At 40.2% G+C, this 22,505-nt stretch overlaps 1 protein-coding gene across 1 annotated transcript; it reads left to right on the top strand.

The window, feature by feature from the left end:
• The first annotated feature begins 1,638 nt into the window (after positions 1-1,638).
• On the top strand, positions 1,639-22,462 carry pkmb (pyruvate kinase M1/2b). The gene is made up of 11 exons (XM_059536289.1): positions 1,639-1,691; positions 4,448-4,632; positions 11,704-11,795; positions 15,917-16,048; positions 16,125-16,311; positions 16,421-16,691; positions 17,217-17,367; positions 17,447-17,599; positions 19,378-19,544; positions 20,578-20,759; positions 22,045-22,462. The coding sequence occupies exons 2-11, from the start codon at positions 4,482-4,484 to the stop codon at positions 22,149-22,151; spliced, it is 1,593 nt and encodes a 530-aa protein (XP_059392272.1). The 5' UTR covers positions 1,639-1,691; positions 4,448-4,481; the 3' UTR covers positions 22,152-22,462.
• The last annotated feature ends 43 nt before the right edge of the window (positions 22,463-22,505 follow it).

The raw sequence follows: 22,505 nt of genomic DNA, 5'->3' as shown, positions 1-22,505 counted from the left end.
GTGGATGGAAATGTCCTCCCTAGAAGTAAATAAAAAAGACAGGCAATAAAGATCAATGTTGGTTGTAGTTACTTTTAAAAGTAATGCAGTACAAAATTACTTTTTAAATGTGGGCAGGGCTTGATTGTTTTTAATATAATAAATTATACTCATAGCAAATGTAAAGGCCCTTTCACACCAAAAAGTGTAATGAATAAACCTTAGGCTGAAGGAAAAGTAAATTTACGTCTGTACAACACTCTTCAGCAATAATTAAAAAAAATGAAGCACAATTGTTAGTTTATCTAAAGTCATGTTTGCTTATTAGTATGGTTGAACTGGATCATCAAAGGTCAGAAGCAAAGATATTAGTTGATAAAATGGGATTAGATACATTTGTGTTATTTAAAATATTTAATTATTGCAGGCTTGCGTCATATTCTGAGTTTGCATTTCACTATTTTAATTCATTTTGATGAATACTCTTTTTTTTTTTTCGAGTGAGATGAATGAATGCACATTAACATTTAGAACTACAGTACATCAATTTCACACAACGCCTTTGTACTTCCGATTTCTTCCAATATGACGACAGGAGACTTGTCAGTCAATAAATGGGTAAAAAGAGCAACTTCCTTTTTTGAAAAAGTAACTCAGATATTTTCTTGTAAATTAAAAAGTAATGCGTTACTTTACTAGTTTCTTGAAAAAAGTAATCTAATTACATAACTCGTGTTACTTGTAATGTATTACCCCCAACAATGTTAAAGATACATCTTGAATTTGCCTAGAAACCCATTTCAAAACCATCATTGTTAGCGGGCAAAACTGTACGGCCTAATGTTAGACAAGAAGCTACGCATTTTTAAAGGTCACCCATACTGTTACCCATCAATCAACATGTCTGCAACACAAGCATGACTGTCTAGTTTGCACATTGAAGGGTAAGTATGTGTAGTGAATTTAATGATAGACTAATTATGACAAACATTATTTTGATATATAGGTCTATGCAAAGCATCAGATGATCTGACCTTTCCTACTCTGTGGAAATGGCATACAGAATAGGCAACAAATCAAACAAGCAGCTCTTCTATCATGGGCACCAAAGTTTCAGCTGTAGGCCTTGAGCTATTATTAGTACTCCAGATGCCTGTAATGGCTGGTATTTATGAAATGACATGAAGGAGTGTTGAGGGTGTTGTAAAGTCATATGTAGGCCTACTGTAAACAGTGAGGAGTAAAATATAGAAGTGCAATGATTTAATTGACAATAAAAATCAAATAGAATGACAAATATAACATGGAAATCTGAATTCATACAATAAAATGTTGTATAAATGTTGTAATAACGTGTTTCTTGTTCATTAAATTCCAAAATGAAACGATCACACTAAATCCTTCATATGAGAGTATCAAGTTCCTATTAATCTGCGGGTGGCTCCTGATTGGCCGAGGTTAAAAAACGTTCGCGCCAAGTGAAATAGTCCTCAATATATATCAGAAGTTTATCAATATTATCAATATATCGTAGTATTAATATTATTAATGTAATAATTTAAACTCAGTTCAAAATACTGAACTATACAGACCCTGTCGGAGGAACACGCTGAGTTGTGGGAAGTAGTGCCGGTCAGTTCAGACTGGATAAGTTGAGACCGTGACGGAGGAAGAGAGCAGAAGTTCCTGCAGGCGTGCGTTTATCTTCTGAGGTAAGAGGCACTGAACTCAACAGATTACAAGATAGCAATATGCGCTAACAAAATAAATATAGTGTATATAACAAAATAGTTACTGCGAAGTTCTGAAAGCACCCGTTGGCTGTTTGGAGCTAATAAAATAAACGTATATTTAGACCTTAAATGTGATTAGAAATAAATATTTTTGTCCACGTAATTAAAAAGTTAACCTGACATTTTCTGGTGAAAAATTGGAGCTGAAATGTATTAATAATTTACACATTTAGTTCATTGACTTAAATCAGTTCTATTAAAAGTTGAACATGTTTTGGTGTTTATTGACATGATATTTATATACTATGTTTTATTACTTTGACAAGTTGTCTTTTTACCCTCAGATCACTGTTTGCTGGAATGTGTGCGTGCAATCATGCATTTAAACACACTCTTCCTTTCTGGCTTAGGCAGTGCTGCCACTGGCTCTCATTTAATGTTTTGAACCATGTTGAACCATATAATAGCTTTGTGCAAGCGTCTGAATGAAATTTAAGGCATTATTCTGTGAATATCTTGCTTTATTCAGCCTTGTGAAAAGGAGGTGTGTAGTGTAGTGTACAGTCGTGGCCAAAAGTTTTGAGAATTACATAAATATTAGTCTTTCCGGAGTTTTCAAAAGGTTTGCTGCTAAACTGCTTTTAGATCTTTGTTTCAGTTGTTTCTGTGATGTACTGAAATATAATTACAAGCACTTCATATGTTTCAAAGGCTTTTATCGACAATTACATGACATTTATGCAAAGAGTCAGTATTTGCAGTGTTGGCCCTTCTTTTTCAGGACCTCTGCAATTCGACTGGGCATGCTCTCAATCAACTTCTGGGACAAATCCTGACTGATAGCAACCCATTCTTTCATAATCACTTCTTGGAGTTTGTCAGAATTAGTGGGTTTTTGTTTATCCACCCGCCTCTTGAGGATTGACCACAAATTCTCAATGGGATTAAGATCTGGGGAGTTTCCAGGCCATGGGCCCAAAATTTCCACATTCTGGTCCCCGAGCCACTTAGTTATCACTTTTGCCTTATGGCACGGTGCTCCATCGTGCTGGAAAATGCATTGTTCTTCACCAAACTGTTGTTGGATTGTTGGAAGAAGTTGCTGTTGGAGGGTGTTTTGGTACCATTCTTTATTCATGGCTGTGTTTTTGGGCAGAATTGTGAGTGAGCCCACTCCCTTGGATGAGAAGCAACCCCACACATGAATGGTGTCAGGATGCTTTACTGTTGGCATGACACAGGACTGATGGTAGCGCTCACCTTTTCTTCTCCGGACAAGCCTTTTTCCAGATGCCCCAAACAATCGGAAATGGGCTTCATCGGAGAATATGACTTTGCCCCAGTCCTCAGCAGTCCATTCACTATACTTTCTGCAGAAGATCAATCTGTCCCTGATGGTTTTTTTTGGAGAGAAGTGGCTTCTTTGCTGCCCTTCTTGACACCAGGCCATCTTCCAAAAGTCTTGTCCTCACTGTGCGTGCAGATGCGCTCACACCTGCCTGATGCCATTCCTGAGCAAGCTCTGCACTGGTGGCACTCCGATCCCGCAGCTGAATCCTCTTTAGGAGACGATCCTGGTGCTTGCTGGACTTTCTTGGACGCCCTGAAGCCTTCTTTACAAGAATTGAAAAGAATTCTTGTGCTCGTCAACATTCTCACCTGAGTTAACAAGACGATTACTGAAATGATCTCAGCAGGTCCTTTAATGACAGCAATGAAATGCAGTGGAAAGGTTTTTTGGGGATTAAGTTAATTGTCATGGCAAAGAAGGACTATGCAATTCATCTGATCACTCTTCATAACATTCTGGAGTATATGCAAATTGCTATTATAAAAACTTAAGCAGCAACTTTTCCAATTTCCAATATTTATGTAATTCTCAAAACTTTTTGCCACGACTGTAGTGTACTTTAAAGAATATTAAAAATGTACTTGCAGATAATATAAAATTAAGGAAAAGGCCTCTTAAGTGTGTTAAAAGATATTACACTTTTATGACTTTTTCTAAATACAAGTACGCTTAAAAAAAGTCATTAATTTCAGTTTTGTGTTTTTAAAGTCCTTTTGAATAATTTTATTGCGCTTTAAAGAGGTACACAAATTTTGATTCATTGACTAACATAATAAACACGTAATAATTAACGATTTTTAACTATAATGTGTTATTTGATTTTATATTTAAAGTTTATATATATTAAGTGTACTAAAGTGTAACTTTATCATTACACATGTGTAATTACAAAATGGGTTCAAATTTATTACAAGATTAATAGAAATAAAATTATATGTAAGTTTACAATAAATGCTTGTCAGTATATTCAGCAAAATAAATTGCATGAAGACATGTACTTAAGTCCTGCTTAAGATAGTCTAATAAGCACTGTTAAGTTCAGTTACGGGCGTTTAATATAAATTTAATCTATAATAGATTTTATTTTATTGCAATTAACGAAGTTAAGTGTCAAAAAAATTACATTCAGTTTGGACTTAAGTATATTCTTTTAAAGTCTATTGTTTCCATAATAAATACTCTTTTTAAAAGTATGTTTTACAAGGCCAGTCTTCTATGAAATTATGGTGGAATTTTTTTTTGCTTCTTTGAGATCCTTTCCTTTTGTGTACACAGAAAAGAAAGTCAAATGTGTTTCCAAAGGCCTGAGAATAAAAAAAAAACTCAAAATAATCACTGTCCTTGCATAAGTCATCTAAATCTGCTTTGTCCATATTTTTTCCAGCACTTTTCTAGCAGTTGTGGACGCAGCTCCAGCCATGTCTCAGACAAAGACTACAGGCTCTGCCTTCATTCAGACGCAGCAGATGCATGCTGCTATGGCAGAAACCTTGCTGGAGCACCTGTGTCTGCTGGACATCGACTCTGAGCCTACAGTGTCTCGCAACACAGGCATCGTCTGCACGCTCGGTCAGTGAAACATGTAAGGCACTTAAAGGAATAGTTCACCCAAAAATTAAAATTTGCTGAACGTTTACTCATCCTCAGGCCAAGATGTAGATAAGTTTGTTTCTTCTTTGTAACAGATTTGGAGAAATGTAGCATTACATCACTTTCTCACCAATGGATGCTCTGCAGTGAATGGGTGCCATCAGAATGAGAATCCAAACTGCTTATAAAAAACATTACAATAATCTACAAGTAATCCGCACGACTCCAGTTCATCAGTTTATGTTTTGTAAAGTGACAAACTGTGTGTTTGGAAAAAACTATATAACTTTAAACCTTTGCTTTCAGTCAAAAAACGAGTCCATAATCCATAATAACACATTTTCCAGTGAAAAAGTCTCCTGATGTCCTCTTACATCAAAATCCACCCACATATTTGTTTAGAACAGTTTTGGGGTCTTTCCACTTGTAAATGGTGCTCGATCTGTGTATATTTCTCTGCAGACTTCAGGCTTTTTCACTGGAGAAAGCATTATTATAAATAGAGGACTATTTTAACTGGAAGCAAAAGTATAAAGTTAAAAAAATCTTTGTTTATTAAAGTTTATTAAAAAGTTGTTATAAAGTTGTTTATTATTTTGTTTATTAAAAATAAAGTTGTTGTATTAAAAACACAATTTATGACAAGTAGGGATGTTCATTTTAACCGGTTTACCGTTAACCGACCGTTAAGAATTTTGACCGATTTATACAATCAGTTAAATGGTTTAAAATGTCATTTATTTATTTTAAGTAATTTATTAAAATGTTTAAAAAAAAAGTTTGCTGCATTGGCTTAATTCCGACGCAAAATGTTTAATCAGCAGTAAATCTCCATCACCTGCGCGCTGTCACATGGAGCAGCATTAACTACACAGAGCTGTTGTTCACTGACAAGCTGCGCAAAAACACAATCATATTTTGCTCATGTTTTGCGCAGCTTGTCAGTGAACAACTGCGTGTAGTAAATGCTGCTCCATGTGAAAGCACGTAGGTGATGGAGATTTACCGCTGATTACAGAACCGGCTTTACTGACAAGATGCACATTAAATATCGCATGCAGTTTATCGTGCAGCCCTAACAAACATCATAATAAATATTGTAAATATAGCTATGTTATTTTAGTTCCCTATCTGTCGGTCACTACGAGTTATGTCGAACGACATATGGGGTCTCACTTGGGAGGCCAATCATCTCTGAATTTAAGAGAAAACGCCAATGAAAATTGGCTAGTGGATTAACACACCTGAGCCACTCCCCGTGCCACGGGTATAAATAGGGCGACAGGTGCATCCACTCATTAGATTTTTGCTTCGGAGCCGAGTAGTCGATGAGAGCAGTCACTACAAAGCCATTCATCTTTGTTTTAAAGAAGCTGTTCCTGGTCGGTGTGACGGCGCGGTACAGCGGTGTCCCTGTGACGGCGATTCCCCTGGGCGCTTCGGCTAAAAGAGACAGTTTTCTAAAAGAGCAAATCACGGGCGATTCGCGTCTTTTTCAAGATGCCGTTTAGTCCGTGTCCTTCTGGATGCGGTCGTTTCCTGTCTTCGGTGGACGGTCACGAGCGTTGTCTGCAGTGTCTGGGCGTCCAACACGCTGAGGCTGCGCTCGTGAATGATTCATGTGTCTACTGTGGGCGTATGAACATGGCAGCGCTGCGATCGCGTCTCTCACTCCTCAAGGGGAGTGCAGCAGACCCCTCTGTCGCCACCCGTCCCGGTTTCTCTGGCTCGAGCAGAGGACCGCCGGCTGGCGCTCTGGGAGATCTGAGGGTTACAGTGAGAGCTTCTCCGCCGGGCCACGCCCCACGGACCTCTCACTCCTCCCGCAGCGCCTGTCCCGTGCAGCTGCCGATTGATTCTGCTGGGCCGTCTCATGGCGATCCCAGCGTGTCTTTCGGTGCGCCGCCCGAAGATCAGATGTCGATCGCTGCATCGGGGGATGGGTTATCGACCTCTGAGGATGAGGATTCGGCGGGGCTGCCCCCCTCGGGTGTTGTCGCTGCTGCCGAATCTGACTTGGAGTTGTCGGCCATGCTTGCTCGGGCAGCCGTGAGTATCGGGCTGGAGGTGACTACACCGCCCAGTCCCGAGCCCTCGCGGCTGGATGATTGGTTTCTCGGCGCGGGACGCGGCTCACAACCTCGTTCTGCTCCGGTGCCTTTCTTCCCGGAGGTGCATGAAGAGGTGACGAAGTCGTGGACGGCCCCTTTCACGGCCAGAAGCCGCTCGTCTCCCTCTTCCATCCTCACCACCCTTGATGGCGGGGCAGCCAGGGGGTACGTGAATGTTCCCCAGGTGGAGAGAGCGGTTGCGGTGCACCTGTGCCCACAAAACGCCGCCACTTGGAGGAATCGTCCGCGTCTCCCGTCCAAGGCCTGTAAACTGTCGGCCGCGCTCGCTGCCAAGGCTTACAGTGCTGCGGGCCAAGCTGCCTCCGCCCTGCATGCCATGGCTATCCTGCAGGTACACCAAGCCAAGGCGCTCAAAGCAATGCACGAGGGTGGTACCAACCCGGGGTTGATGCAGGAGCTGCGCACGGTGACTGACTTCGCCTTACGGGCGACGAAGGTCACGGCACGGTCCCTCGGGAAGGCGATGTCCACGCTGGTGGTCCAGGAGCGGCATCTCTGGCTGAACCTGGCTGAGATGAGGGACATGGACAAGGCCCGCTTTCTCGATGCTCCCATCTCCCAGGTAGGCCTGTTCGGCGACACTGTCGAGGACTTTGCCCAGCAGTTCTCGGCGGTGCAAAAGCAGACTGAGGCCATCCAACACATCTTGCCCCGACGTGTGCCTCCGGTTGCCACCATTCCGTCGCGGGCAGCGCCTCAGCCTGCTCGTCGCCGTGGGCGCCCCCCTGCGTCCTCCAGCTCCGCCCCGTGCTGAGAGTTCTTCGAGGCCGGCGCGTCGAGCCCCGAGCAGGCAGCTTCGGGGTCCTGGACTGGACCTCGACTGCTTTGGCACATCAACTGTCTGGAGTTGCTGGCAGTGCATCTAGCTTTACGACGGTTTCGTCCGCTGTTGCTGGACAAGCACGTGTTGGTCCGCACGAACATCAACCGACAGGGCGGTCTACGATCACGTCGCATGTCTCAACTCGCCCGCCATCTCCTCCTCTGGAGTCAGACGTGGCTCAAGTCGCTGCGTGTTATCCACATCCTGGGGGAGCTCAATCGTGCAGCCGACGCGCTCTCACGACAGCTCACTTTCCCCGGGGAATGGCGACTCCATCCCCAGATGGTCCAGCTGATCTGGAGTCGATTCGGGGAAGCCCAGGTAGACCTGTTTGCTTCCCACGAGTCCTCCCACTGCCAGCTGTACTATTCCCTGTCCCAGGCCCCCCTGGGCACAGATGCACTGGCACACAGCTGGCCTCGGGCTTTACGCAAGTATGCGTTTCCCCCAGTGAGCCTGCTCGCACAGACACTGTGCAAGGTCAGGGAGGACGAGGAACAGGTCCTGTTGGTTGCGCCTTATTGGCCCACCCGGACCTGGTTTTCGGAACTCATGCTCCTCGTGACAGCCCCTCCTTGGCGCATCCCCCTGAGGAGAGACCTTCTCTCTCAGGGGCTTGGCACCATTTGGCACCCGCGTCCAGATCTCTGGAACCTAAGTGACCTAAGTGATCTGCCCCCAGCAGTGGTAGACACTATCACTCAGGCTAGAGCCCCTTCTACGAGGCAGGCCTATGCTCTGAAGTGGAGTCTGTTCACGAATTGGTGTTCTTCTCACCGAGAAGAAAACCCGGAGATGCCCGGTCAGAGTCGTGCTTTCTTTCCTGCAAGAAAGGTTGGAGCGTGGGCTGTCACCCTCCACCCTGAAAGTGTATGTGGCTGCCATTGCAGCCCATCACGATGCAGTGGACGGCCGGTCCCTGGGGAGGCATGACCTGATCGTTAGGTTCCTGAGGGGTGCCAGAAGGTTACATCCTCCTAGGACACCCCTGATTCCCTCCTGGGACCTCTCTATTGTCCTGGCGGGACTTCAGAGGGGTCCCTTTGAGCCGCTGGATTCAGTCGAGCTTAAGTTCCTGTCTCTCAAGACAGCGCTCCTGATCGCGCTCACTTCCATCAAGAGGGTCAGAAACCTCCAAGCATTTTCGGTAAGTGAAGAGTGCCTTGTGTTCGGGCCGGCCTACTCTCACGTTGTCCTGAGACCCCGGCCTGGATACGTGCCCAAGGTTCCCACCACTCCCTTCCAAGACCAGGTGGTGAACCTGCAAGCGCTGCCCCTGGAGGAGGCAGATCCAGCCTTGGTGTTGCTGTGTCCCGTAAGAGCGCTTCGCATATACGTGGACCGCACCCAGAGCTTCAGAAGCTCTGAGCAGCTCCTGGTCTGCTTTGGAGGTCAGCAGAAGGGGAAGGCTGTCTCTAAGCAGAGGTTGGCCCACTGGATAGTGGATGCCATCGCCTTGGCTTACCATTCCCAAGGCGAGCCGTGCCCCCTGGGGGTGAGGGCCCACTCCACACCGAGTGTGGCCTCCTCCTATGCACTGGCGCACGGCACCTCTCTGGCAGACGTCTGTCGAGCTGCGGGATGGGCGACACCTAACACCTTTGCGAGGTTTTACAACCTCCGTGTGGAGCCAGTTTCTTCCCGTGTGTTGGGTAACAGGTAATTGGCGGGAAGGGCTGGCTGGGTGTCACGCTTGCTGCGCCATTCCCCCTAACACGGGGATGTGAGCGCCTTTCTTCTCCCAGTAGAGTTCCCCGGTTGGCGTACCCTGGTCGAGCATCTTCCAGCACCCTCGGCAGTCAGACTTGGCGGAGCAGTCTGTCGCCAGGCCCAGTACTGGCGTTAGCATGCCCGGAGTTCCGGTCAGCCCCTGTACTGGGCTAGGTGTTCATATGGCTTGGTTCCCTACGGGTAATCCTATATGTGTATTCTTCCACGGTAAGGTTTCCCTCTTGGCAAACCCGTGTCTTCCCTTTGCAGACCCGTTCTGTCAGTCTCTTCTGGCAGCCGTTCCATCCCTACTCCAAGGTAGGACCTGCCTCAGAGACCCCTTCCATATGTAGTACTGCCCCCTGGGTCAGTCCATATCGGTATATCCACATGTCACCTACCTACGGGTAGGATGTGGTATCCGTAGCGACCCTTTCCTAGGCTCGCTTCCCCATTGTCTTGCCAGCTGAAAGAACAAATAGGGAAGATTTGAAGCAATCTTTCTCTGAAGGTTGAAATCCCTTCCATTAACTTTATGTGGGCGGAACAGCAGCATGGCCTTCTCCAGCAGCGATGTACTCACCCTTTGGCCCCTTCGGTACCAAGCTCAGTGAATTTGCGCTGGGGCTTTGGGAAGGTTACGACCTTAAGCGTAGCTTTTGTGGCACGCCAGGGCTTTGTCGACAATTGCAGCGCCACAGGGTTGTGACGGTGTTCAGGTTGTGGAGTTTTCCATAGGACCCCATATGTCGTTCGACATAACTCGTAGTGACCAACAGATAGGGAAAGTCTCGGTTACGTACGTAACCCTCGTTCCCTGATGGAGGGAACGGAGACGTTATGTCCCCATGCCACAACCTTGAACCGTTCGCTGTTGCCGGGACACGTTCTCGGCTCCTCAGCGTAAAACCTAATGAGTGGATGCACCTGTCGCCCTATTTATACCCGTGGCACGGGGAGTGGCTCAGGTGTGTTAATCCACTAGCCAATTTTCATTGGCGTTTTCTCTTAAATTCAGAGATGATTGACCTCCCAAGTGAGACCCCATATGTCGTTCGACATAACGTCTCCGTTCCCTCCATCAGGGAACGAGGGTTATGTACGTAACCGAGACGTTCCCCTCACTCCACAACAAATCCTTTCAAATAACAGTAGCCTATTTAAGAACACGAATAAAAGTAATAGCAACATAAACGACAAGCCAAAACAAATTAATTTAGGCTAAAATTAAACTGAAGCCAATGTTGGGTCTGTCATTCGACACAAAATCAAATGTTTTCGTATTCTCTATGTATTTGAATGCCAAATTATTTTATATTATAGCCTACTTCACTCGCGTTCCAATATCCATGTAAAACAAAATGTTTTGCATAACATCACAGCAGTACGGTGATAACACTTGACCGCACAGATTTTATTACATATTTAAACTAAGCAGTGTGTGGTTTTTTTGTTGTTGTTGTTGTTGTTTTTTATGTTTGTTTGACTGTATTTTATTATGATAGTGAACAGGCTGCTTTGTCAGAGTAGCATAGCTTAACTTGATTTTTTTCCCTTCTAACAGTGGAAGCAACTATTCCTTTTAGTCATAAAAATAATCACAATTGTAAACGGTTTGCCTTTATTTGTGTACATTCACATTAAAAACAAATCTTTGTGCGTGAAATAAGCCTAAAGAAAAATAGGATGCCGCTTTCTGCCATCTGACTTCCTTTTGCGCGGATCAAAAATGAACCAAAACTGGGTTTTTAATTCATTTTCGTAATTTATTATTCAAGTAAAAATATATTTCTCGTAGAGGCTTATTTGTTCGCTATATATAGCCTAGCTTTATTATGTTTTTCATCTCTCGCAGAAGCACTGCAGGTGCGTGATGTGATATGAAGACCATGTGAATCCTCATGTTATGTTCATTGTTGCTTTTTGAACATGAAATTAATTCCCGGGAAACAAATGTTAGTATTTTTAATGGGTCACAGACCCTTATCCTTTCTAATTTAATTCAACTCTAATTTAAAATAATCGCATCTGACTTTTAATGGTTAATAGTCGTTTAATGAGCCTCGGTTGTCAGTTAGGAAAAAACCCCCGAAATGAACATCCCTAATCACAAGGCGTTAATTGATGGATTGTAGTCGCGTGAATTATTCTGATGTTTTTATCAGCTGTTTAGACTCTAATTCTGACGGCACCCATTCACTTCAGAGGATCCAGTGGTGAGCAATTGATTTCTCCATATCTGTTCCAATGAACCAACAAACTCAAATACATCGTGGATGGCCTGAGGGCGAGTACATTTTCAGCAAATTTTCATTTTTGGGTGAATTATCCCTTTAATGCAGTTTGTGCCTCAAAACGTTTTCAGTATGTTTTATCTTAATGCAGGACCTGCCTCCCATTCTGTGGAGACCCTAAAGGAGATGATCAAGTCCGGCATGAATGTTGCACGTTTGAACTTCTCCCATGGAACTCACGAGGTACGTGATCTCCTCCATTATGGAACGTTTTCCATTAGCCTCCACTGAAATGATCCACACATGTATTGTTATATCATCAAGCAGTCTGATAATCTTGTAATAATGTTATTCAAAAAGTCTCCATCCTATTAATCAGCCTTGACTTCAATCGTAGATCTTTGATTATTGTGGTATTTCCCTCGTGCCTCTTCAAATGTCAGAAGTTTTAAGCTGATCTTGTTACCCGCTCTGATCTGTCTGGTCATCTTGGGCTCTAGCCAGAGTGTGAGTTTAGACTGCGCTGACCTGTCCCCTTTAAAAGTCATGGCTTTTTACCTGTTTTTTTTTTTGCGTGGCACTGTTGCAACATATTACTATATTAACCATGCTATCATGAAGTGAGGCAGTAGTTATTTGTGGCTGGGGAACTGAGAAGGTCAGTAGCTCATGTTCGTCTTTAATAAAGTTTGCTTCTATATTTGATGAGTAAATATGAGCACAGAGTTCATTGAGAGTTCCAGTGAGCATTACTAAGCATCTTCATGTGGTAACTTCTTTTTAAAACCATTTTAAAAATAGAAAATCAAGATTGAAATATTAAATATTCGTAAAAAATTAAAATCCATACTATACAATGTATTAAATTAAAAGCATGATTTTATTTTATTTTTTTATTATGGATTTATTTATTAATCTGTTTAATTTGGTGAAACGTAATTTAAAAACGTACAGATAGTTTACTATATGTGTGTGTGTGTTTATTTTTTCACCTTTATTTACATAAAAAAATATGCCATTTACAGTTTGCACATTGCAAGGTATTTATTAAAAATGTATGGAATTCTTAATCTTGTTAGTTTAACAAAATTTAAAACTTTCTACTTCAATATAAAATAAATTTATGTTTTACTTTATTATAATATATAATATGCATTCTATAACTTGCAGAATATTTTACTTTTATTTACTTTAAAATTTTTATTTATTTTATCAACCTATTTATCATCTTGTTAATCATTCAATGTTAATACTAACATTTATATTAGTGTTTATTTTAACATTTGTTAATACTAATATCATAATTGGACCCGAGATCACAGTAAATTTACAATTTTTAACCTGAGATTTTCATATTTATCCATTTTTATCTGAAATTCATAATCAGTCACAATACAGCACTATCCTTTTGTATCATTTGAGTCTAAATTGTATTTGTTACTTATGAATTTTAAATAATTTACCTTTTTAGCATTATTAGAATGAGCACTCTCATTGACACTTATGCATGTAGTGATATGGTTGAAGTGACTGTCTTGTTATTTGCTTAGTTGTTATTTGCAGTCTGTAATCAGAGAAACGGCAACCAAAATTTGACATAACTATCAGTAAAGCTGTCAGACCAGTCATATTAATTCACAGAAAAACTAAGAGTTTGAGATCAGAAGCAGTCAAATGTTTGTGTGGGTCACTGGAAACATAACCTGTCTCTCCCTGATTCTATATATATATATACACCTCTGTCTCTGCCTCGAGCCTGCGATTGAATGCACAGGACAGAGACAGACTGAGCTGTAGACTTTACAGCAAAAAAGACATGTTCGCTTTGTTCTTTTTATTCTGTAACATCGTGTTCAGTAGAGTTTTACAGGTCTCAGAGCTCACGCTGTCAATCGATAAAACATCCGTCTGAGAGCTAGAATCAGCGTACAAACAGAACAAAGAAGAGAAAATAGCCTAAAAAGAGTTTTTAATGTTTCTAAAGGACAAAAATGATGCCATATGTAACATGAGGAAGTTGGGTTGCTTGGAGATCTCAGAGCCAATGTAATATAATATAAAATGTGACCCTGGAGCACAAAACCAGTCATAAGTTGCACAGATATATTTGTAGCAATAGCCAACAATACATTGTAGGGGTCAAAATGATCAATTTTTCTTTTATGCCAAAAATCATTAGGATATTAAGTAAAGATCATGTTCCATGAAGATATTTGGTAAAGTTCCTACAGTCAATATATCAAAAGTAATTTTTGATTAGTAATATTGCAGTAACATTGCCAAGGACTTCATTTGGATAACTTTAAAGGCGATTTTTTCAATATTTAGATTTTTTTGCACCCTCAGATTCCAGATTTTCAAACAGTTGTATCTCGACCAAATATTGTCAGATCCTAATAATGGATACATCTCAATAAAAAAAAAAAAAAAAAAATGGACTCTTATAACTAGTTTTGTGGTCCCAGGGTCACATATAATATGTAATGGATAATCAACGGTTTGCCGTGCATTAAATGATTTTAAATGCATGACGTGGAGGTCAAGAACCACCCGACATGAAGCACATTGGTGTATTTAAAATCCTTTAATGCAAGCCGTTGATTATCCCTGCTTAATCCATGATCTTTTGCCAAGTTATAGACAAGTTAAAACTAGTATTGCTCTTTGCAGCACAACATTTTTATTTATTATTTCAATTTCATCTTTTGATGAAGTGGTTAACAGATTTGAGATTCCCAGGTCCCATTTCTTTAGATATCTGCAGGTATGAATTTTCTTGGCTTCACATACTGATTGTTTTCCTTCATATCGTGTGCATGTTTTAGTACATTGAGGGAACGAATTAGTAAATCTTGCACACGATTTAGCCTTATATTTTTTCCTGCGTGTCATGTGCGGGGCTCCGTACTTAAATAAACAGTCCTTGTTCAAAATCTCATAAGTCTGACTGTAACGATCTCTAGCTGGAGTGCCCACGAGATCCGCAAGAGGGCACCCCATCCTGTACCCTTTACCAGTCACCCCGGACTCCATTTCCCATAATCCTCTGCCTGAACTCATCATCAATTGCAATCACCTGTCTCTCATCACCTCATCAGTCTCACACCTTAAGAATGGCGCACACACACACACACACACACACACACACACACACACACTCAATCAATCACATCGTTGTTGATTGAATGTCTTTGTTACACTGACCTTTTCTTCCTTAATCTGAGAGAAGTTGGAAGTACCTTTTTAACTTTTTTCAGAATTGCAAGATGAAATCTCAGAATTGCAAGAAATAATACATAATATAATTAGTGATGTCAGTCGATAAAAAAACAAAAAAAAAAAACAAATTCATCACACATTTTTTTTCTGAAATTAATCAGGATTTAAAAATCATTAATAATCAGGACAATACAATTTTATACTGCAATAATTTCACATTCGATCTTCAAATGAATGTTGAAACAACATAAAGACAGTGTATTTGTTTAGTGGCATCTTTTTTATAACTGAAAGAAAGTCACTGATACCAAAACTACTGATCGTCTCTAGGAAATTATTATTTTTTTCCTAATGTTAAACCATTAAATACAGGCACTCAACATTAGAGTATCATTGAGAGCTATTGATTTAAACATTTATTGGACTTAAAACACATTTATTGTGTCCTTCAGCAAGTAGGAAATGTACAGAAATTTAATAAAGATATCAAACACTAAATTCTAAATTAAATCTAGATGAATCCTTAAAGCTAAAAAACATTGATTACCGCTTTTTTTTCTTCTTCTTTTTTGGTTAACAGACATCACAGCAGCTGGCTATTATTTATTTGGCTGCTATTACTTTAAGAGCTGCTGCTGCTGAACGTAACACAGATCTGACGCTCACGGTCATAGTTTAATTTGCGTTTTATTATGAAATTATACAGGCTACAGGCAGAGCACACTGCCATATTTTTGCGTGCAATTGAAGAGCATGCACTACGAGCACATTGTAATTGCTGGCAGGACAGAAAAATACTGGTGAAGTGGAGCACTTCTGAAAAGATGCTCTGCTTTTAAATGAATGCAATTCTTGTCAAGAAAAGAGAGACCAAAGCAGCAGTTGTGACTGGGGTGCCCAACACTAGCTCCACCCCTGCATAACTGCTTGGGATATATTTAACCCCATTAAACTGGAAAAATGAATCGCCTGCATTAACGTGCTAATTTAACTTATCAGTATTGACCACTGTTTATATACTTGTTCATGCTCATTTTCCCTATTTGTACTTTTAGATTACATTTTCTATCATCTTATGCTCACTTACAGTTAATATTTAAAACATTTGACACTCATATTTACTGTAAATAACCTTTTTAATGCAGTACCATGCTGGCACCATCAAGAATGTTCGTGAAGCCATTGAGAGTTTTGGAGCTGGTAGCATTGAATACCGACCAGTGGCCATTGCTCTGGATACCAAAGGCCCTGAGATCAGGACTGGACTTATTAAAGGCGTAAGTATAGCATAAGTATAGCATAAGGCGTAAGTTTTTTAAACTCAGGCTTCATGCATGTATGTGGTTTCTTCAGAGTGGCACTGAGGAGGTCAAGCTGGTCAAGGGTAACATGATCAAGCTCACTCTGGATGACAGCTTCAAGGACAATTGCGATGACAAGATTCTGTGGCTGGACTACAAGAACATAACGAAGGTGGTGCAGCAGGGCAGCCATGTTTACATAGACGACGGTCTTATTTCACTCAAAGTTAAGGAAATTGGTAAGGTCCAAGTTCAGTGAATCTTACCCATCATAACCACATCGTATTTTCAAGCCTTTGAAACATGACAGCAGGACCGTGTTGTTTTAACGTTTTTTTAATGTTTCAGGTTCTGATTTCCTGAACTGTGAGATTGAGAACGGAGGCATGCTGGGCAGCAAGAAAGGCGTGAACCTGCCCGGGGCCAAAGTTGACCTGCCTGCAGTATCTGAGAAGGACATTCAGGACCTTCTGTTTGGTGTGGAGCAGGGCGTTGACATGGTTTTTGCCTCCTTTATCCGCAAAGCTGCTGACGTGCATGCTGTCAGGAAGGTGCTCGGAGAGAAAGGCAAAGACATCAAGATCATCAGCAAACTGGAGAACCATGAGGGTGTGCGCAAGTGAGTGATAATAAATATGAAATAAAATTAAATAAATTGTAAATATTTATTAATATAAATAAACTGATTATATATTAAATAATAATTATTACATTCATTTTTAATTATATATTAAAAATAAATTTAAATATTGTAATGTATACATTTAAAATATTTTTTAAATACATTTTTAACATTTTGGGGCGAGTAAGATTTTTTTTTTTTTTTTTTGGCAAGAATGCATTCAGTTGTCATTCAAAAGTGAAAAAAGACATTTATAATGTAACAAAAGATTTCTATGTAAAATAAATGCATTTTTTTTTACTTTCCATTCATCAAAGAATCCTGAAAGAAAATATATCACCATTTCCACAAAAATATTACGTCACGATATTACAGTTTTTTACTGTATTTTTGATCAAATAAATGTAAATTGTATGTATACAGTATATTAATTGGAATTTATTTCAAAGTGGGCATTCCTTACTGTAAACGTGTTGTGCTTTGTAGATTGAGTTTCTTGTTTTGATTTCTTTATTTGCATAGGTTTGTTGAGATCCTGGAGGCTAGCGATGGTATCATGGTCGCCCGTGGAGATCTGGGTATTGAGATCCCAACTGAGAAGGTGTTCCTGGCTCAGAAGATGATGATTGGTCAGTGCAACAGGATTGGCAAACCAATCATCTGCGCCACACAGGTTAGGACAGACATCATGCAGAAGCAAGTTAGCCGACTCAGTTCAGCCAACACAATCTGACTGTCTCTTTGACTGACAGATGCTGGAGAGCATGATCAAGAAGCCCCGCCCCACCCGTGCCGAGAGCAGTGACGTGGCCAATGCCGTGCTCGATGGCGCCGACTGTATCATGCTGAGCGGAGAGACCGCAAAGGGTGAATACCCTCTAGAGTCTGTGCGCATGCAGCACCAGGTACTGTACCATCAAGAGCGCCACCTTCTGGCTTTACCTGACTGGTGTCTGATATTGTACTAATGCTAATATGTTCATAATGCACTGTAAGTTTAGCTTGCTAAGCAGAACATTCATGTAATTAACTCCAAAAGCAAATCTAGCAAAATAAACACTATCTAAATGCTATAGCTGTAACTGTACTGTGTACATGTGCAATTTAAGGGTTAGTTCAATCAAAAATGAAAATTTTGTCATTAATTACTCACCATCATGTCATTTCAAAACCGTAAGACCCGTAAGTTCACCCAAAAATAAAAATTCTGTGGTTAATTACATGTCGTTCCCAATCCATTCATCTTCAGAACACAAATTAAGATATTTTTGATGCAGTCCGAGAGCTCTCTGACCCTCTGTAGACAGCAAGGGTACAACAAGGGTAAATAATCTCCTTGCTATGTTTCTGAGCCTTGATCGTGTAAGGATTCTTGCTGTCTATGGAGGGTCAGAGAGCTCTCAGAAAGCATCAAAACTATCTTAATTTGTGTTCCAAAGATGAATGGATTGGGAACGACATGTAATTAAAGACAGAATGTTTATTTTTGGGTGAACTATTACTTTAACTGTTACCCTTGTGAAAAAGAAGTATACTTTAGCATATGTTTATTATGGAAATAATACATTTAAATATACTTGATTAATAATATACAGATTTGGAAAAATTTTGCATTCCATCACTTGCTCACCAATGGAGTGAATGGGTGCCGTCAGAATGAGAGTCCAAACAGCTGATAAAAACATCACAATAACCCTCAATTAATCCATAAGACTCCAGGCAATTAAAGTCTTATGAACTGAATCCAAATCCATCATTAATACATTTTTTAATTTCAAACTGTTGCTTCTGGTTAAAAGTCCTCTATCCATAATATTGCTTTCTCCAGTGAAAAGTAATCTTGTCTGAATCTGTCTAAGAGAAATATGCACAGATCAAGCATTGTTTGCAAGTGAAAATAGTCTAAAACAATTCTAAGCAAATATATATGTTAATTTTGATGCGAGAGGACGACAAGGGATAGACATTTTCACTGGAGGAAGTGTGATTATGAAATATGGACTAGTATTTTTGCCAGAAACAATGGCTTAAATTAAAGTGCCTTGATGTATTTTTTTTTTTTTTTAAAAACATGCAGCTTTTACATTTACGAAACGTTAATAGATGGACTGGAGTGGTGTGGATTGCTTGTGGATTATTGTGATGTTTTGATCAGCTGTTTAGACTGTCATTCTGACGGCACCCATTCACTGCAGAAGATCCATTGGTGAGCAAGTGATACTAAATTTCTCCAAAACGGTTCCAACTATCCAAAACTCATCTACATCATAGATGGCCTCAAGAAAAAGTCAATTTTCAACCAAGTTTCATTTTTAGGTGAACGATTCCTTTTAAGTTCAGTTATTTTTTTCACAAGGGTATGTTAGCCTTGCAAGTTCCGTGCTTTTGATGTGCTTGTTTCTGTGCCATTTGTAATTAAGGTTGTTAAGTGTTGTGACGATTTCTCACATGCTTTTGAGGAAATGCAGCACTACTTCTCTCACTACCAAAGGTTTTTTCTCTAATTTATCAGCAAAGGTTTTTTATAATTGTCAAACTGAATAGAGCTCCATCAAAATAAGTGCTCTGGAGGTACCAGCACACTAGTGATGGTATCAGATGGTAATACTGTGATGTATACTATGGAAATACAATAATACGGTTCTTGCCTTCTCATTTGTGTCATTTCTTAACATTGCATCAGATCGCCCGTGAAGCTGAGGCCGCTATGTTCCACAGGCAGGTATTTGAAGAGCTTCGCCGGACCACCCATCTGACCCGTGACCCCACTGAGGCCGTGGCCATTGGTTCAGTGGAAGCTTCCTTCAAGTGCTGTGCCAGTGCTATCATTGTGCTCACCAAGACTGGCAGGTCAGAGACGCTCTCAGTTACCCTAAAAGGCCTACGGTGGCATTTACACACACACACACACACACACACACACACACACACACGGTTCTAATATTAGGTACAGTGACCTCTACTCAGTGTCATGCACATGAGATTGTAAAACATATGCATGTATTGTAAGACACAAATCTTCTTATGCCAGTTTAGAATATATTTAACACTTAATTTGATCATTTGTGTTAAGTTAGTTTACTCACGGTCTCTTCACACTCATATATTATCCGTTTTGCCCTGTGGCTGATCGAAATGCATCTCATTGCGAGCGAGACAGTCTGACCTTTGCAGGCCTGAACCTTGACATTTCATAGGCTAATTTAAACTCCTTATTCACTTGTCCCACAGTAGTTTGCAGAGAGGGAAAAGTGCACCCTCACTGGGGATTGGTAAATTTATATAATTTATACATTTATAAATTTATACAGCTAAATTTATATAATTTTTGTTTTTGCATACTTATGCTAGTTTTATGTCTCTTACAATCCTCAGTCATTCCTAAAGTAATTACAACTCCAGTTCCATCTTTTTAAGTTTATTTATTTGGTAGGAAGCCAAATGAAGTTGGATAATGAACAGTCAGCCAAACATTAATGCAAAATAAAACTCTTCAGGATGTACCATTTTCAAAAACAATGTTAAAAATATATATTATTATAATTATATATTATAAATTATATATATTTAAGTATATAAGTATATACATAATTTTTCTTTCTTTCTTTTGTCTATTTTCAAAATTGTCTGTAATGTTTTAGATATGTAAATAAAATATCAAGTTAAAATAAATTATTATACAATTTTAAATTACATTTTTTTTAACTATTAATCATATTTAAAGCATATTTTAAACTACTATCCTTTCCTTTCCATGACTCATAATTATTAATATTCATATAATTATTATTATTAAGAATCAATTAACTTATTATTTGTATAATAAAGTTTTCATATTTTGTTTGGACCTATAAAAATAGTCACCCTGTCTTTGTCTCCTCAGGTCTGCCCAGATGCTGTCCAGATACAGGCCACGTGCTCCTATCATGGCTCTGACCCGAAACGGCCAGACGGCCCGGCAGCTGCACCTGTATCGCGGCGTCATCCCCATCCTCTACACCAAACCTGCTAATGATGTATGGGCTGAGGATGTGGATCTACGTGTCAGCTTCGCCCTGGAGATCGGTAATGAGACATCCGGAGAAATCTAGCACTTCATCTGGCCTGACACTAACAGACGCACATTGATTTAGTTAAAGTCATTCACAGAGCAGGTTGCCTCTTAAAAGAACACTGTTGGCAGCTACAGAAACCCACTTGAGCAATTTATTTGGTCCATTTTAAAAATTAAAAAAAGTCAGTAGCCAATAACCAGTGGTTTACATATCAGTAGTTGTGCACACTTATAAACAGAAAGTTGGTTTGAACTCTAATACAGTTGTCTTTTATAGTTATAATTTTTGGTGTAAATGGGTCTTAAAGGATTATTCACTCCAAGAATGAGGACTACAACCACAACAATAACTATAAAGTTTTAAGAATAATTCTATTTCTATACAATAGACTATAACAACTGTACTATACAACTATAATGATATTGACACAGATGGATTGATCTAGACGGATGATATCATTGGAATCCCATTCAGAATGATTTTTCTAGGTTATAAAACTTTGACAGCCAATCATAATCCACTAACTTTACACCATAACTGCAGCATGTGCTAAAACAGTTATTGTTAACTGTTTAGTTCTCATTCTTGGTGTGAACAGCCTTGAAGGTATAGTTGACCCAAAAAATTTTATTCTGTCATTAATTACTCACCCTCATGTTGTTCCAAATCCAAACCCATAAGACCTTCGTTCTTCTTCGGAACACAGTTTAAGATATTTTTGATGAAATCCGAGAGCTCTCTGACCCTCCATAGGCAGCAAGGATCCTTACACGATCAATGTCCAGAACCGTAACAAGGACATCGATAAAATAATCATCGTGACATCATTGGTTCAAGCGTAATTTAAGAAGCTACGAGAATACTTTTTGTACGCAAAAGAAAAAAAGCAATAAAACTGAAGGACAACGAAATCCTCCTCACTGCTTAAAGACGCCATTTAGTACTGTTTTTTGCAAGTTTTTTTCACAATGGATGAATTGATATGCATCAGATTCAGTTTCTTCGTGTAACTAATTTTAGGATGACGAATACGAAAAAATGAATACGCGAATTTCACACTCTGTTTGCAAGGACCTTTAAAGCTAAAGCTAACGTATATACTAAAAGTCACAAAGTGCAACATCAAGTTAAAGGTAGCGTAGGCGATTTCGAAGAGGCTAGCAATAGCAAGCTAGCTTTGAAAGCATAAGATCTCGCACTCCCTGCCAATCATTCTCCGAAATCATAAATCAGGCACTAAAACCATTTACCCTTGTACTTGAGGTCTTATTCACATCCACCATTTTGATTTTCAGGGAAAGCCCGGCAGTACTTCAAGTCTGGTGACGTTATCATCGTTGTCACAGGCTGGCGTCCAGGATCTGGATACACCAACACTATGCGCATTGTTGTGGTGCCTTGAGCTCACTCATGAACTGTACCCCACACCCCCAACCCCCAGTATGTTTTCACACGCAAACATTTTGTCAGCTGTTCAGCCTCCAACGAAGAGATTCAAGTTCCAAAAATAGACTTGTGGTGTACTCACATGCTTAAACTTGCATCAAACCCTTTTCATCCCACTGGAAGATTATTTTCATCAGCACTGTACTGTGTTTACAGTGACCTTTTTGTATCATGAGATATTGTGGAATTACGTTGTTTTTCCCTGTATGTTTTATTCTTTGTTGTTTTTCTTGTTGAAAACGATTAAACAGCAAATCGTTTTGTTCACCGTTTGTTTGTTTTCATATATTGTCAAAGGCAAAAACTACAG

The sequence above is a fragment of the Carassius carassius genome, chromosome 43, assembly GCF_963082965.1.
Source record: "Carassius carassius chromosome 43, fCarCar2.1, whole genome shotgun sequence".
Lineage (NCBI taxonomy): Eukaryota > Metazoa > Chordata > Actinopteri > Cypriniformes > Cyprinidae > Carassius > Carassius carassius.
The sequence above is the reverse complement of the archived record's forward strand: the minus strand, read 5'-3'. Positions and strand labels throughout refer to the sequence as shown.

Coding starts and splice junctions, on each gene's coding strand:
- pkmb (XM_059536289.1), top strand. CDS start 4,482: ATGTCTCAGACAAAGACTACAGGCTCTGCCTTCATTCAGACGCAGCAG. Junction 17,600..19,377: donor CTGTGCGCATGCAGCACCAG/GTACTGTACCAT, acceptor ACATTGCATCAG/ATCGCCCGTGAAGCTGAGGC. Junction 19,545..20,577: donor GTGCTCACCAAGACTGGCAG/GTCAGAGACGCT, acceptor TTGTCTCCTCAG/GTCTGCCCAGATGCTGTCCA.